The sequence below is a fragment of the Lissotriton helveticus genome, chromosome 11 (genome assembly GCF_964261635.1).
Source record: "Lissotriton helveticus chromosome 11, aLisHel1.1, whole genome shotgun sequence".
Taxonomy (NCBI): domain Eukaryota; kingdom Metazoa; phylum Chordata; class Amphibia; order Caudata; family Salamandridae; genus Lissotriton; species Lissotriton helveticus.
Window position 1 is genome coordinate 486,342,086 of NC_136072.1, and position 16,854 is coordinate 486,358,939.

At 43.2% G+C, this 16,854-nt stretch overlaps 1 protein-coding gene across 6 annotated transcripts in view; it reads right to left on the reverse strand.

Annotated features, from left to right (window-relative positions):
* ARHGEF4 (Rho guanine nucleotide exchange factor 4) overlaps positions 1-16,854 on the reverse strand; it is a 639,140-nt gene that overhangs the window by 87,917 nt on the left and 534,369 nt on the right. For all 6 annotated transcript variants that reach the window (XM_078666094.1, XM_078666093.1, XM_078666095.1 and 3 more), the window contains one exon: positions 11,336-11,515. In XM_078666094.1, the coding sequence (XP_078522220.1) occupies positions 11,336-11,515 (180 nt within the window). The remainder of the gene's footprint in view (positions 1-11,335; positions 11,516-16,854) is intronic.

Consider the following 16,854-nt stretch of genomic DNA (forward strand, 5'->3'; position numbering starts at 1 on the left):
GTAGCGCTGTTGTGCCTTAGTAGTGTATGAATTCAGGGTCAGCCAGCCATGTGTTCTTTTCGAGAGAGCTTCTTTGTCTTGCAGCCATGATTGTAATTTTACTGATTTTTTAACCAGTTTTTTGAATGTTATGTGGTTTGTTGGGGTGTTCCAGAGCTGTTCTAGACCTAGATTGGCTAGGCTGCTCGTGAGGTACTTGGCTGCTGCTGAGGAGGGATGTTGTTCTAGCTCCTGCCACAGATGTTCGTTCAGAGTTCCTTGTTTTGCTTTCCTCACTTTGTCCCAGGCTATCATATAGGCTCCCTGCCTTGCCAGGGACTGTTGGTCGATGCCAAATTCGAGCCTGATTTGGGCGGGTGAGGTTTGCCTGGGTAGGCTAAAAATGGTTCTGTATGCAGCTATTATAGTGTTGTCAAGGGTCTTGGCATCCCTTCCTCTGAGTGCCTCGCTCCCGTAAGTAATTGTTGGGAGAAGTTTTGCACGGATTACTTGAGTCAAGGGTAGGAGAGAGGGGCCAGAAAGTTTGTGATTTAGCGACTTCAGCGAAATCGCCAGTGAAAGTCCTCTCCCTCGTATGCTTGTTCTCTGAACCGAGAACTGCCCGCCTTTATCAATCTTCACTCCTAGATATTTGTATATTGGAGTGTCTTCAATTCTTGTCGTATTCCAATGCCATGATGTTGGTTTCCTTTTTTTCTTGCTGATGGTCATTGTTTGGGTTTTCTCCAGGTTTATTGTAAGATCGTTCTTGCCAGAATACTTTTGTGTTGCATCCAAAAGATGTTGAAGTCCTACCTTAGTGTGGCTTATTAGGACGATGTCGTCTGCATATAGTAGACAAGGTAGCTGGAGCCCTCCTAGTTTAGGGGCGTGGGAGTTACAACCATTTAGAATTGGGACTAGGTCGCCTAGAAACAGGTTGAAAAGCGTGGGGGCCAGGACACAGCCTTGCTTTAGGCCCCTATTGGTCTGTATGGGCCTTGACAAGGCGGATCCGTCCCCTATTTTTATTTGTACCCAGGTCTCTGTGTGCAGGTTAATGAGCAGGTCCAGCAGGGGTCTCGAGATCCCCCAGTCATTTAATTTAGACCACAAAAGCTTCCGGTTTATGCTATCAAATGCGGCCTTGTAGTCGATGAAGCAGAAATGGATTGGTATTTTGTTAAATTCTGCTTTGTCAATGAGCATGCCCATGCTCAAGATATTCGTCATCGTGCCTACTGACTTAGTGAAGCCTGTCTGATTGACTGGGATTAGCGATCTCTCTGTTGCCCAATCTGTCAGCTCTTCTAGTAGGGTACCTGCAAAATATTTTGCCTCGTTATCGATTAGAGCCACCAGTCGATAGTTAAGTGGGGAAGCCTTATCTCCTGCCTTATAGATTGGGGAGATGATGGAGCCCCTCCAGGATCTTGGTATTGTATTGAATTGTCTGATTTCCAGAAAGAGGGGTTCCAAGGCTGCTGCCCAGCCTGACACATCTTGTTTGTAAAGAATAGGAGGTATACCGTTTGGCCCTGGTGCTCCCTCCTTTCTTCCTTTTTTGATTTGGCGTTGGATGATACTTTGTAAGTTCGGCAAGTTCTCGATGTCATTTGGAGTATAGAGTTCTGAGTGCCTTGTATCGTTAATTGTTGTTAGATTTTTACAAGTGGCAGGCTGGCAGTGCTGGCTATTTCCTTCAGCCTGACTGAAGTGGGTGCATAGAAAGCTTGCCCAAATATCCTCTGAGATGTTTGATGAGACCCCATGGTGCGAAGGTCTTATGAATGCATTTATTGATTTCCAGAACCTTGCTCCGTCATTCCGTTTGATATCGGAGTGGAGTCTCGCCCATAGATTATCCTCAGCTGATTTGTTTGCTTCCCATTTTAATTTTTTTAGTGTTGATTTTAGTTTTCGTACATGGTCTTGCTTTACGATATCCATGGGTTTCCGTTGGAGTTCTCTCATTGTACAGTAGATCGATTTCTTTATGTCTTTTATTTTTCTTTTGTCTTCTCGAGAGAATTTGCAAAAATGTGCATCCCCCAGTTGCGACTGAGGCTTAGATCTTGTAGCATACATAGACATAGTACTTGTAAAATTTTCCCATTTCGTAATTTCACTATGCCCGGCGCGGCTCTCGAAGTGCTGTTTAGCCCTTTCCACTAGCGTTCCATCTGTTACTGCTGAATATTTAATTTTTTTTAAGTTGATGGTTTGAGTTAACTCTTTTGACATTTTTGAACGCTCAAAATTTGGTTTTGTGGTCTTGATGGTAATTTCTTGGGGGCAGTGGTCGCTGTCCCCGCTGCAGCCGATCCGGTATGATTCTAGAAACTGAAAAAAGGGTAATGATAAAAAAGTATAGTCTAGAATGCTACTCATTTTTGTTGTGTGAAAGGTTGCGACTGGAGGATTATCTCCAGAGGTCCTACCATTGAGAGCCCTGATATTAAAATATTCCAGATTTTCCAGCGTCCTATTGCCTAATTTAGTTTTTTGGGATATCTGTGAAATTGCTTGTATTGGGATATCCCAAATTGCGTTTTGGGTTAGTTGTACATCTTCCTGTGTCGCACCCATGAGGTTAAGATTGAAGTCCCCAGTAAGAACAACATTTGGTGTAGATCTTTCCCTTATATGTGTCTCCATAAAGCTGCAGAGATCTTTAGCTGCTTTCCCCTTCCTTCTTGGATTAATATAGGCATTTATTAGAAGGAAGTCGGTCTCAGTAGTGCTTTGTTTGAGTTGTGGCAAGCAAATATTTACAGCCAGGGCAGCTGTAGAGGATGGCCCCTCTTCTTTTGCCATCAGCACACTTGTAACCAAAATATACGTTACTAGGCCGCCTTTGGAGTGCCCATATTTTGCCGTCCTAGTTGCGGCTGAGTAAAAACGTAAGTAACCATGGAGGTTGGGTGGGTCTACAAGCCATGTCTCTTGGAGTGCCACAATGTCAAATTTTCTGATGTAGTTCATGAAATCTGAGTCAGTTATTTTGGAAGCCAGGCCATTGATGTTCCATGAGCATATTTTTAATGAGTCGTAAACATCTTCCTTTGGCTTGTGGTTGATGTGTCATTCGTTGTTGTTTAGAGTTCTAGCTATCCATCCTGAGTCAAACATTCCAGATATTTGTGTGTGTTCATCTGCAGTGACTCCCTTGATGCTGCTGTCTTGGTCAGTTTTATTGCTCCCTGGTCCTACCGCTCCTCTGAGGACCGACTTTTTTAGGGTTTTCGTGATAGTTGGAGCCGCTGCTTTTTCCGCCGGGACAAGAATGTCTGGGTACCCTGGCTTAACATAAGGTTTTATTGTGATCCCCCAGTTTTTAAAGGTGTCAGCTTCGGCAATTAATTTTTGTGAAATTTCCAGGGTTCTCCAAGTTGCTTTTGTTTTTTCTTTGCCTGTATCCTCATCGGCTACAAATTCGATGGATACCAGGTCGGAGCTTTTTAATTCTGTCAAGGATGGAATATGGGATAGCAGCTTTAAGATGTTACCTCTGTTGAGAGTGTCGTGTCTTCCTTGCGACATGTAATCCGGGTTAAACCAGACGGTGCCTGTTGGATTTTTCCGTTCTCCCCCTATTGCACTCTCTATTGTTGATCGACTGAGTCCCATGTCCTCTACTCGTCGTATTGAAGTTGTTTCCGGTTGACTAGAGATGGATGCAGTGACTCTTAGCCGTCGACCAGGTGTGTGTTCATTTGATATATACGGCTCAGCATGTGGTCGTTCATCTGACCGTCGCTTAACCTCTACTAGTCGTGCTGCAGTGGTTTTAGCGTCATTTGTACTGCTTGTAGTTATTCTTAGTTCTTGGCCAGTGGTTTTAACGTTGTTTGTACTACTTTTAGTTTTTCTTAGTTCTTGGCCAAAGGTGTGTTGGTTCCTTAATGGCGACCCGTCTAGATGGGGAATTTCACAAGGTCTTGTGATGTTACTCGTGAGACCCGATGTCCCCATTATAGCTGAGTCTGCTTCTCTCCTTGCAGACAGTGCACTTTCCATAATCCTTGCTGGATAGCTTTCTGGCAACCGTTTGCCTAACGCTGTGATAGCCGGTCCTCGAGCGATCCCAGACTGTGTTCCCCTAGTAGGTCCATGATTTTTTATTTGCTGGCAGGCCGAGCTGGATTGCATGCTGCTTTTTTGCGCTGGTTTCGTGCAGGGGGCAGGGGTTATGTTGCTGGTTTCGTCGAGTTGGAGGCATGAGTTTCGTGTACCTCTTCCGTACTCTTTTTGAGTGCGAGAGCTGTGTGGTTCCGAATTTGTTTTTGTTTTGCTGTTGCACTCTGGCCCTTTGATGGTTGTTACCTTGATCGGGGTCTCAGATGTGCCGATGACTTCATCCGACTCTGATAGATGTGTGGCACCCTCGGGACGTGCTGTACTTTGTTCCATATTAGGAGTGTTCCCAAATAGTTGTAAAAACCCATTGCGTTGAGAATCGATTTTCTGTTTCCTGCCTTTGCGTTTTTTTGCTCGTCTTTGTTTGGCGTTCATTTTTGGGCTTGTTATTTCTTCCTCTGTGATATTAGGAGATTGAGATTCTGTGTTTCTTGTTTTGCTAGCCACCGGGGTTGGTGGTTTTGTGGGTGCGAGGGCCTTTGAATTAGGATTGATTTGTCCGTTGCTCCTCAGCACCTCTTTGGTCATTAGATGGTTAGATGCAGCCACAAGAGGGCTGGTACAGGAGTTACTTTGCCTACACTTGGTTGTTCTTCTAAATTCTGTGCACAAATCGCTCATTATTGTTGGTAATGTCGACAGTTTGTCGATTATTGGACCGCATCCGCATCCTTCTTTGTAACAGCCAGATTCTTGGTTTGTTAATGGCAGTTTATTTTGAAGGAAAGTATTCAGCGTGCCCAATTTCCCATCAATGGCCACCACAAATACAGCCAATGTGTCAAGTAGCGACAGTTGGGTGTCCATTTTGTCCGATTGGTAGTTGAGGGCTTCTACCAGGAGTTGTATTGTTTTGAGCAGGCTGCTCCACGCGGTTCCCTGATCTGTTTGCTTCAAGGTTTTGTCCTGGTAGTCCGCGGTCACGGGGCTTTTTTGGCCCACCTCTTGTGAATACCGAAAGTCGTAAAGTAAGACTTTCATCTCAGTTCACCTTTGTGAGTCTGGCGCCTCATTTGTGGACAGTAATGATAACATGTGGCATTTATAAATAAAACCAACAGTTCTAAGGTAAGGCAAGATGTTCCTCAGTTTAGAAGTTAGGGCAAGGGATTAAATATTAAATTCTAAGAACTTTCCAGGACCAGCAAATCGGTTATAACGAAAATTAATGATAGCTATTTCTTACCAGGGAATCAAACCAGGGATTAAACTCAGGTAACCCTGATATCTGAACAGTATGACTTAAAGAAAGACTTATGAATTCGGGAGCAAGGCAGAAAAACTCATGCCCAGGTTAGTCAAAATGGAGGTCGAAATAATCATATCATTCATATCTCTGGAAGACAAGAGAGATATTCAGAGAGATGAAAATACGATTTTTCTGGCTTTGTGGAATCTACAAGACTATGTATACCTCCAAGGGAGAGAACATCAGGACAGAATTAAGAATTAGTCAAGGGCATGCCGATTATGAGGATTAGGGCTGAACACAGACTTTCTGAAAGCGGACATCACCCCAGAGGAATAAGGTATTTGACAAGGGACAGGGAAGAAAAACAACAAGGTGTAATGGCTTTGCAGAGATTTGAATACGATTGAAAGGGAAATTGATCAGAAACTATCTGAAGATATTCAAAGAATTCAACTCACCAAAGAAGCTTCTGCTCGATAGAATTGATACATAATTATGAATATCCCCAAATAAGATACAGCTCATACTTCCCAATGTCTCATATAAATATAGGGGAAAATTTACACGAAAATGTCAGAGTACAGTGTTATGCCAAATTTGGCAATGCAGCGCTCCGACATTTAAAAAAAGCAGGGATGCACTGTATTTACAGAAATACGGTGCACCCCTGTCTTTCCCCTAGCCCTCGTGCTAAAAAAGCTGTCTTCCGCCAGCGCAGGCACCCTTGCGCCATGTTGCAAGGGTGCCTGTGTTGCAAGAATGATTGTTTATGTGCAAAAAGGAACTCCTTCCCTCACATAAACAATCAATAATGGGGATTTGCTTTTTCTATGTGTGCTGAAGAATGCAGCCCACATGGAAAGAGCAAAACATGAGGAGAAATTAAGCACTTCTCCTCGTATCGCCTTTCTAAGACCAGGTATTACCTGGCCTTAGTTTTTGGCGCGGCCCCAGCTTTGTAAACCGGGGCAGCATCAAAAAGCAATGGGTGTTGCGGTGGAACGCCCACAGCAACACCGTTGCTCACCCCTTTGCAGAAGCAGACTGTGGTGGTAAAAGGCATATTTACAAGGTGGCGTTAAGCACGTTAAGTGGCTTAGCGCAACCTTGTAAATATGGGGAATGATGCAACGCCACCAGAGCATCAAAAAAAGTGATGCTCCGGTGGTGTTAAGGGTTTGTAAATATGCCCCATAGACTCCAAGAGTCTATCGACAAAACTGCCAGCTAGACCAGGAAAGATAATCAAAACGTTTACACACCAAGATCAAGATGGCTTTAAGTCATGCATATGAACTAAGCTACACTTGAAGCACCTGTACTCCCTGATAACAAAAGCCAATGGGGCAAAAGGCCCCTTGGCCGTAATCTCTCGACATACAGAAGTGATACAGTTTAATGGCCTTTCCACTTTGTGATCCAGGGGGACATGGGCTTCAGACTGAGTTTGGTACTCCATGTCATAATAACTGAATTACCTTCAACGTGAATAAGGAAGGTTCTGCTGCTGCATGGGGTTCATCTGACCCCAACAGGATGAGGGCACAGGATAAAATATATCTCTGCCAGATGATCATCCAATATACTTTGGAGACCTGTGAATCTCATGTCCAAAAGGTTAAGATATCATTCGAGAATTTGCTAAAATGAATTTAAGGATAAATTCGGAAAAATGTATGTTTCTTACACAGAAAGCTACACGGGGGGTGTCCACTTGACGAGGAGAGGACTTGTTCATGTGTGGGAATATTAACATCATCAGAGCCAGAAAAATATTCCTCTTCAAAAACATACCCTACAATACGTGCACTGATCACTATTTTAAGCACCTGGACGTTCTACATACATATTTTGTCATTCCAGACCTCAATGGATAAAAGGGGAAATTTGCTAACTCCTCTGGAAAGGATGCGCATAAGAGTGGCAATGACTGCCGTAAAGAACTCGACATAATATGGAGATCTCACATGCATCAGCTTTCATTACTATTATTTGCCGTACAACCCAAAAGAAGATCCAAGAGTGAGACTGGCGAGGAACTGCATGGATAGCTGGGGTCCCAAACAGATATTATATAGAGGTTCAACATCTAAGTTGCGCCCAATGGTTGCGACCTCGGTGAATCCAGCATGGCGAGATGTAAACCTCACCATGGGTGGAAAGGGAGGGATTCGCTGGAAAGGCCTTTATGGCCTAGCAGCCCCTACACGTGAAGGAGAAGGTGGGGAGCTAAATGACTGGGCGGTGAAGGGACTCAGAGCGATTAGAGACATATTGTAGAATGGGACACTGCTAACAGTCAGAGATTTGAAGGCCAAATACACCCTTCAGTGAGGAGAGAGCTACAAATATTTACAACTGAGACACGCATTATCAACTACAGGAGAAGCTCAGGCTCCACACATATATTCCCGCAGGGACCACTGTACCTAAAGAACGTGGATTGGCAAAACACATGTAGGAATCTGGCGTGGGTGACTTAGCTGGACGTGGAGGAATGATGTGAGAGTACGATTCTCAATTTTCTGACACAATGCAATACTAAATGAACTGAATGTCAGCGGAGATAGCACTTTGTTAAACCAATGCACTTTATTGCTGTGACCTATATTGCACTGATGTTATTATTTATAAACATATTTGCTTAATGTTTTAACCTGTGATTATGTGTTTTTTATCTAAAAATCGAATAAATATGATTTGATTTGCAAATAAGCTGAGTCGGGTAGCCAGTTCCTGTAGATTAACAAATTGTAGATGTATTGAAGAAGTTATAGCTTAGGTTGCAAGTTATATGGTAAAGTGCCCCACCACGAGCAGCATCCTCACTGCTCAGCCCACTCTCTCTGACACCCCTCTAGGCTCTAGGCACTCATCAACATTCCATGATATCACGCACTGGCTCAACAGCAGGGAACCTATGGAGAGGATTAATTATAGCTAACAGCAGGTTGTTGTTACCCTACATGCAGTTCCCAAAACTGCCACTAGAGGACAGCAAAGGGCTACAAACAAATCTCAAACCTCTATTTTCAGTTTAGTCGAGGTGGTAGCATTAAGAACACCCGTCGAGCAACATTTCCCAAATATACTAGTAGCACAGCCATATTCTATGAGAGTGTGTTTTTAAATGGAAACGACTGAGATCCTGAATTCAATTTCCATATGGCCTATACATTTTCATTCACATTTTCTGAAAACAATCCCACATATGGCTTATAAAATGTATAGGTACGATAGAAGGATGATGCCACAAGTTCCCACTTCCCTGACTACACCTATTCTGCCACGGGTTAGCTCTGAATGGGTCATAAATTGCGGATCAAATAAATTACTGAACCCATGGTAATTGGTCTTTACCAGGTGCACAGTTTACGCCTGAAAGGCTGGCCAGTTCATGGCCCTTTTGTCTTCGGGGTCAAAGTTGGCAACTCTCCTGCACACCCCTTGCCTGGCACCTCAGATATGACACTTGTCTTTCCAACTTGAGCAAGGTTTTTCTTTTTCATGTTTCTGTGCATTTTTGGAAAGCTGCCCGCATGGCTTCCTAACACAGCGCCTACAGCTCACTTAAACGTTTTGGGTGTTGCTGACCATGCTCCTAGTCCGACTGTAAGCTAAGATGTTCTGGTCTGTGCTGCTCACAAACATCTTAGCTGTGAGGTTTTGGGGTAACTGCTCTTTATGTCTCCACAAGAACTTAAGGAAGAGCCTCTGATATCTTCTGCTTCCTTATGGTTTCATCTTAGATATACCTCACCAACTACCTAGGGGGGTTACGGCAGGAATGTGCCTTAGTCCCTATTTTGTTTCTTTTATATGTGAATTATATGGATCTGTGGTTGCTCAAAAAGGGGACAGACATGCCTATGGTTGAAAATGCACTTTTACCAGGACTCCTCTATGTGGGTGACACAGACCTTATTGCCAGAACACCTAATAGACTGAAAACGTTCACGGATGCCTTTATAGATTTTATGGGTAGGCTTAATCTCGAAACCAACCTCAGCAAAACGATTTTATGAACTGTGGTTGCATAAAAATTAGAACCTTTTTTTTCCCATTAAGGTACATCGCCTAGAGAGAGAACATCATTTTCTCTATCCGGGCGTGACTTTTGATGGAGCTTGGACTTGGGAATCCTTCATGCGCATCAGAAAGCAACGTTTTTTGTAGTCAATTGGGTTTGTGTTTAATTTAGCATCTAATATTGGGAGCAAACCCATCACAGCCCTTACAGAAAGTTTTAACTGCAACTGCCTCCATGTGATGTGTTATGGCCCCCAGTATTTGGAGCTCCAGGGACATTAACTGTCTCCAAATAGAGGAGAATCGTTTCCTTCATCTGTTGCTTGAGGAACCGTTCTGTACTTCTAATAACATTATTCACGAAGAGCTCGGTGGGGGATATTTAGACGATCAAATTGAGTAAGCGCCACTTTTATTGTGGTGCTCCATATGGATCCACCAGCATGTGGCATTAAATAGGGATATTATTCAGGGTTGTCTGTCCTGTGAGTATGGGTTAAAGATTGCTTAGCTCTCTTATATTAAGTTTGGTCTTGGGTCCCTTGGCAGGGGAGTCCTATTTAGTAGTCAAAAAGGTTCCGCTGTAATCAGGTGTTGTAGCACATCCTTGATGCGCTAGGTGTCCTGGGTGAGAACCAATGAAGAAGCATGCCACCAACTAGGTCAGTGGGTGAAGAGCCTTTTAAGAAAACCTAAAAGTTTTTTTTTCAATCGGATGTGTGAAGAACATCTCAAGCAAACAGACAAACTAAGAGGGATATTTCCAATAAATTGTTGGAGAGCGATGTTACTCCAAAATTTGTAACGCCACACTCTGACATTTTTTAAAAGCAGGAATGCACTGTATTTACAAAAATACAGGGGATCCCTGCGGTTCTACCAGCACTGGCACTAAATAGGCTGCCAAGTGCCTGTGCAGGCACCCTTGCGCCATGTTGCAAAGGTGCCTGCGCTGCAGGGCTGATTGTTTGCGTGCAGCAAGAGACACCATCCTGCACATAAACAATCTTTAAAGGCAATTTGCTATTTCTTCATAGAAAGACGAAAATATGAGGATGGATTAATAATTTCTCCTCGTATCACCATCCTAAGACCTGATTTGACCTGTTCTTAGTTTTTGGCATTGCCCTATTCTTGTACACATGGGGCATCGTTGGAAAGCAATGGGTGTTGCGGCGAAACTCCCACTGCAACATCCACTGCACACCCCTTCCATGTTGAGTGAAGCATGAAAAGGGGCTCATTTACAAGGCAGCATTAAGTGACGTTAAGTGGCTTTACGCCACCTTGTAACTAAATAGAAAGGGATATCGCCACCAGAAAGTGATGTTCTGGTGGCGATATCCCCTTGTAAATATGCCCCAAAGTATGGTCGTGTGCTCGCTTTTCTTTGTTGAGTACAATTATGAGGGAAGGTGAGCGGGGTGTCTTCTCACTCTCAATTGTTGTTATCTTTCAGCGTTCTATATTGACCAGGTTCAGATCCAGCACCATCCGCTGGCAACTGAGTTTTCCTATGTACCAATTTGATTCAGGCTCACTGGACCTATGTCCCTGAAATGATTCGTCACAGTAATCTTTATTACATTTTGTTTTTTTGTACATGTTATGAAGGGCCTAGAAATATTTTTATTGAAGCAATTTTAAGGAAGTTGGATTTTAGAAGGTATAAACCAGGTTTAACCTTCTTCAAACACTACCATCTCATGCTGTCTGTAGCTGGGTTTCGTCTTTTTTAAAAGCAGCTATCCATTTTCGGGAATCACTAATGTTTTATGCATGTTTTGGTGGACTAATTAAATGAAATATTTTCTGACTATCTGGATTTTAAAGTCTTTCTGCACTTTAATGATTATTTTTAAATAGTCAAATAAAGTTTGACTTGACTTTGTTTCGCCACATTTTAACAACTCATACATGTTTATTTTTGCAATGAGAGTTTCGGACACTTAGAAGGCGACTGTGAAACAGGCGAAAGTATCTGAGTTACCTTACCCGTACAAAGCTGGCAGGGAACCAGCCTTCATTGTCCAGGATCCGTCCCCACCACCACTCCTTGTTAGTGGCATCCATCACTTCAATGACTCCGCCGGCCTTGAACCCCAATTCTTGGTCGTCCATCGTGACATGGTCCCAGAGGGCCTCAGCATACACCACGCTTCCATCACTGATAAGCTGCCCAAATAAAAGAAGGGTTGCATCAGAAACAGCACGAGGTACAGGGAGTGATACAAAATAAATCCCATATTAGGTCTCCAAGGGCTTCATCAACCCTAGACACTGTTGTTTGCAAACGTACAGTAATATTGTTCCAAACAGTAACAGCGACATTGATAAAGAGATGTTGATATAAACATGCCCATACTGACAGATCTATGAATATTAAAGTTACTGACATAGTTGAACTGATCTTGATAGACAGATATTGACGCAGAGACAGGTTTTGACTTATAAACATGGATACTGACTACCAGCCGCGGCCGCTGCAGGTAAGAGCGGTGGGCGTGTGTGGGGGGGTGTATTTCGAGAGACGACCACAAGGGAAAACTAATTATTTATTTAATTTTCCCTCGTGGTCATCACTAGAAATCCCCCCCACCCGGCCCCACCGCTCTTACCTGCAGTGGCCGCGGCTGCTGACCGCAAGTATTGGGGGTGTGGCGCAGCGGCCAGGTTGACTGATGCTGGAATCTGGGGCCACGATTGGATCCCGGCACCGTCGGCAGGTCAGCCCAGCACCATATGACTCTGGGCAATAGCGTGCTTAATCTTCCCGACGGCCCCCAGCGCCGGGATGCCTCCGGGTAACTCTTCGCGCTTTACAAATACTGGATTTAAATTTACATTTTATTCATAGAGGCACATCAATACTGACATAGGCACATAGAAACCAGCATTACAGACATGTTACCATATAAGTACCAGGGATAGCGACATGACATAGATATATATTCTGACATAGACACAATGAGCCTGACAACAAAGGTAAACGTACACTTTTTGTGTAAGTTTATGATTTTTTGTATGTCACAAAGGAATTTTACGGGTAGTATCTTAACGACTGCGGAGCCTCCTCCTTTGTGGTGGAGACTCCGCACATATAAACACAGGAAGTTCTAATGATACTACTCGTAACATTGCTCTGTGAATTGAAAAAATTTCGTAAACTTACACAAAAATGTAAGTTTACGTTTGTAAATCAGGCCCAAAAATAAGAACAGTCCTGCCAAGTACCACACATCAAGCGTTAGACTAACACATTTCAGTGTGGTGCTCCGCATCACCGCACTGAAATGCATTGTCACACATTTGCATAGTGTCTAAGCCTCATGAAGCTCTTCCTAAAACTGTAATATTACGGTGTGGTAGCTCAGCTGATAGTGCACCATCCATGCCTTGCGAGCGCTGTTCATGCCGGTTTGGTGCTTGCAGCTCAGCTAAGGCTGTTGCTGGCATGCAACTCAGTGCTACATTATATCTAATTATTTCACATGGCGCCGCTTGCAGACAGGTTGACTTCAATGCCAGACCCAATGGATGCTACTGTCACAGCGGGAGCGGGACCGGTTTAGTTGATTTACCTTAACACGTCTTGTGCACGGGTGGGGAAAGATGTCACGTCCTGCTGCTGAAGGCGGGGAGTTTGTTATGAGAGAATCAGAAAGTGGGTGGCGCTTTAATCATGGCGCTCGCAGCGCTGTCTCCGCCTACTTCTCGCACGGGCCCGGGCTGCCATGTGAAAGTCAAAAATCTAATGTGACCGGTGCCAAGCCTAATTTAGTTACAGCCGAACCTCACATCACTGAGTAGTGATCGGCGATTGCAGCGGCCGCACAGGAACACAACGCAAAGAAATAAAGGTAACAGTGTCTTATAGTTATGTGGATTATTAATAGTAAACTGTGACCCTAATTTAAACGTTGTCAGTTCTAGAAGCCGTAACTGCTGCCTTTGTGGGAGCTGCTCCATTGTGGGGGTCAGCGGGCAGAGTCTGAGGGGCGTTTAGGATGCCAATAAGGCGGCTCTGCTTATAAATACATACTGCTGGTTCAACTTTCGGGTGAGGGTCTCTGAAGCAATAGCCAGCGTGATGGTCTTGGGGATGCCAGAAATATGCAGAGGCATTATGGCCTGTCCAACGCCTGGCCGTGTTTTCTTTGACGGGTTGTTCATGGTGTCCTGCATGAGAGAGAGTTAGGAGGAACACTCACTGGACAGCAATAGACTCACTCACCGAGGACAGTCCCGGATTATGGAAGTTGGCGCTGAGGCGGGTCCCGGCCTGAACCTGCCTCCCAGAGTCCACTGCAGGTTCATGGTTCCCACGCCCGCAATACTAAACCGCCACACCTCACAGTGTTTCTAGCCCCTTGCCATGGTAAAAACAGCTCTAGGTCCCAAGATAGTACAGCCATGATTCTCAACTCTCTAATTCTAAGGTAGTGGTGACACCTCTGCAGGCACAGTGTCTTGGGCCACACGGTGAATTTATAAGGCTGGTGGCAGACACACCAGAAGCACTGTGGAAGAGCTCAAACGTCCACCACAGAGGTATGTGTTAGCCCGAAACTGGTTCCAGGATGCTTGTTTCCGGTCCAGGGAAGACATAGCTTGGCAGTTCAGGCTGGACTGTTCCCATGAGGCACAGGTTCAAGACTGATTTGCATATAGATGTGTCTGAATTGGGGTGGAGAAGTGAGCTAAAGAACGGTGATGGATTCAACCCAGATCTGTGACTAGGGGTGAGTGTCTGAAAAGTTTTAGCACTCCGTCCGTCATCTCCTTGTTTTAAGTTTCAAAAAGTGGCATTTTCAAATACACAACATAAAAATCATCTTAACTAAAAAATGTATTTTAAAATTCTGAGTTCAGGCATACTAAACTCAATTTCTCCATCTTATCCCAATGGAGAGTTATGTTTGTAAAATGTTACAAGACAACTCCCATGTTAAGTCTACGGGACATCCAACCTTTCAAAAGTGAAAACTAAATACACAGTATTTCACTATCAGGACATGTCACACACACCAGTACATGCCTACCTTTCACATACACTGCACCCTGCCCATGGGGGTACCGTGTGCCTACTTTAAGGGTGCCTTACGGTTAAGAGAAGGGAAGGTTAGGGTCTGGCAAGTGGAGCACTTCCCAGGTCGACGTGGCAGTAAAAACTGCAAGAAGACACTGCAGTGGCAGGTCTGAGAACCCTTTGTAAGGTTACTTATTTGGTTGGCACAGTCAGTGCTACAGGCCCACTAGCAGCATTTGATTTACAGGCCCTGGGCACACATGTGCACATTACTAGGGACTTAGTAGTAAATCAAATAAGCCAATCATGGAATCACATCCATACACAATTTACTTGGAGAGCATATGCACGTTAGCACTGAATAACTGTGGTTAAGTGCCCAGAGTCCTAAAACCAACAAAAACAAGGTAAAAAAAAGGAGGCCAAAAAAGTCTGTGGGTATACCCGCTGAAAAATCCAAGTCTAACAGTGACCATGAACAATAGGAGGAAGAACGACCAGACTAGGTATAGTTGCTGACCTCTGTGCTGACACAAAGAGATGATGGACGGAGCGCTGAAACTTTTCAGCCACTCACCCCCACTCAAAGGTCTGGGTTGAATCCATCATCATTCTTTAGCTCACTGTGCCACCTCAGTTCAGATAATTTTGAAAAAGCACACACCCAGGCAGACTTAGGCTACAAGGAACTGGCTAAAATACAACACATTTGTGTGAACACATTATGATAAATACACAAAAGGAACAATTGATACAACAGACTGTTATGATATCAAAAAATATATTTTTAATTTCAATTTCTTTTAAAACATTATAAAAAGACGAGTTAGTGAATATCACTTGAATATATATGGAATATATGGTTATAAATTTGATACATCGATAATGAATAACAATTCCATAGTATATTGATAAAATCAGAACAGAAAAGAAAGCAGTTAAGATTCAGTTTCAGAGTTATTTCTCCAAATTTTTGTTAGACTTGGGCTGTGTCAACGCGTTTCGACAATCTTTTGTCTTCATCAGGACTTTTTAGAATATGCAGCCACTTTTTCTCTAAACAGAATAAAACAATATTTTTAGATAAATATTTGGCCAACACTTTCTAGGTTACAGTTATCAACTCTTATTTTAAATAACCGAGGGTGACCAGTAAATTACAACAGTGCATAACAGTCCATTGATAATTGAAAGTATTATCCATCCGTTCTAAGAGAGTCAAAAATAAATTCATTTCCTTAGCCAGACTTCTATTCGCATTTACATGATAAAACAGAATCGCAGAAACCAACAGAGCGCATTTATTTTGTTAATAATGACTACATTACTCCATATTTCTCTATATCTAAGTTCTAGAGAAACTAGATGGGTAGCCATTGTCTCAAGATGATGGATGAAGCAGAGGGAAAGTAGGTATATAGCGAGGCGGGAGTTTTTTTTAAAATAGAACTACATATGTAATCTAATCATTATGGGCTCATTTTTCTTAGACAAAATAAAAGGTCATCGAGAGAATTGTCATCCTAGTCTTGTTATAATACATTATTAAGTAACCAAACAAAACGCAGTATATATTCACCATCATTTTGTTGCAGCTATTCGAAAAACTGGAGTTGGGAGTGAGGCACCTTCTCTATACTAGATGAGGACGGTATGTGATATCTGTTTAATAAAGAGATAAACCGTATTGGAATTAAAGGTTCTTAATGCATATTTTAATTTTCCTAAGCCAAACGAGGTTACAACTTTGACCCCTATTTTTTTAAAAAGTTATTCATTGAAGGTTTTACCTGATATAGCAGTATTCACTGCAAGCTTCTCACCCCCTCCTCTTTTAACTTCTCGTGAGTCTTCAGCGTTAAATAAGGCCACGACTCGATTTCTGTAGCCGTAGGTAAAGTAGTCAACCACTTAGCCGTTTACAAAAGGGAAAATTCCTGTGCAAATACAACATGGATAGACTCAAATCTATTTATTCCGTTAATATTGCTATTTAACAGTCTTAGGTCATGCTCACTGTTATTATTTTCTACTCTTTCATAATTTACCTTATTTGTTGGGTATAGTTGTTCTAAGTAAAACAGTGCGTGTTGACGGCTCCGTATCTATCAGGAGCTGCGGTTTATAGGGGCGTGGTTCAGCTTCGCCGCGGCCGGCGTCTTACAAATAATTTTGGTCGAACTCAGGACTACTGATTGTCATACTCTTCTAGGATCATTCTAAAATAAGGGAGAGGGAAAGAGTAACAGTTATTTATTATTTCTCTCTTAGGTTTGGTCGATGGTCCGTTCAGTTAGTTAGAGACCTTTAACCCTAGTCCCTTAGCGTTTTGTTTACCTGGCGGATTCAATCCGATTTGATGAACGGAGACGGAGGCGTTCTTATGTTTATTCGCTTTCCAGGGTCCTATCGTTGTACGGTGTCCCCGCAAAGGTATCAATTGCGTTATGCCCGGTGCCGGTTACGGTGTAGCAATGGCCCAAGA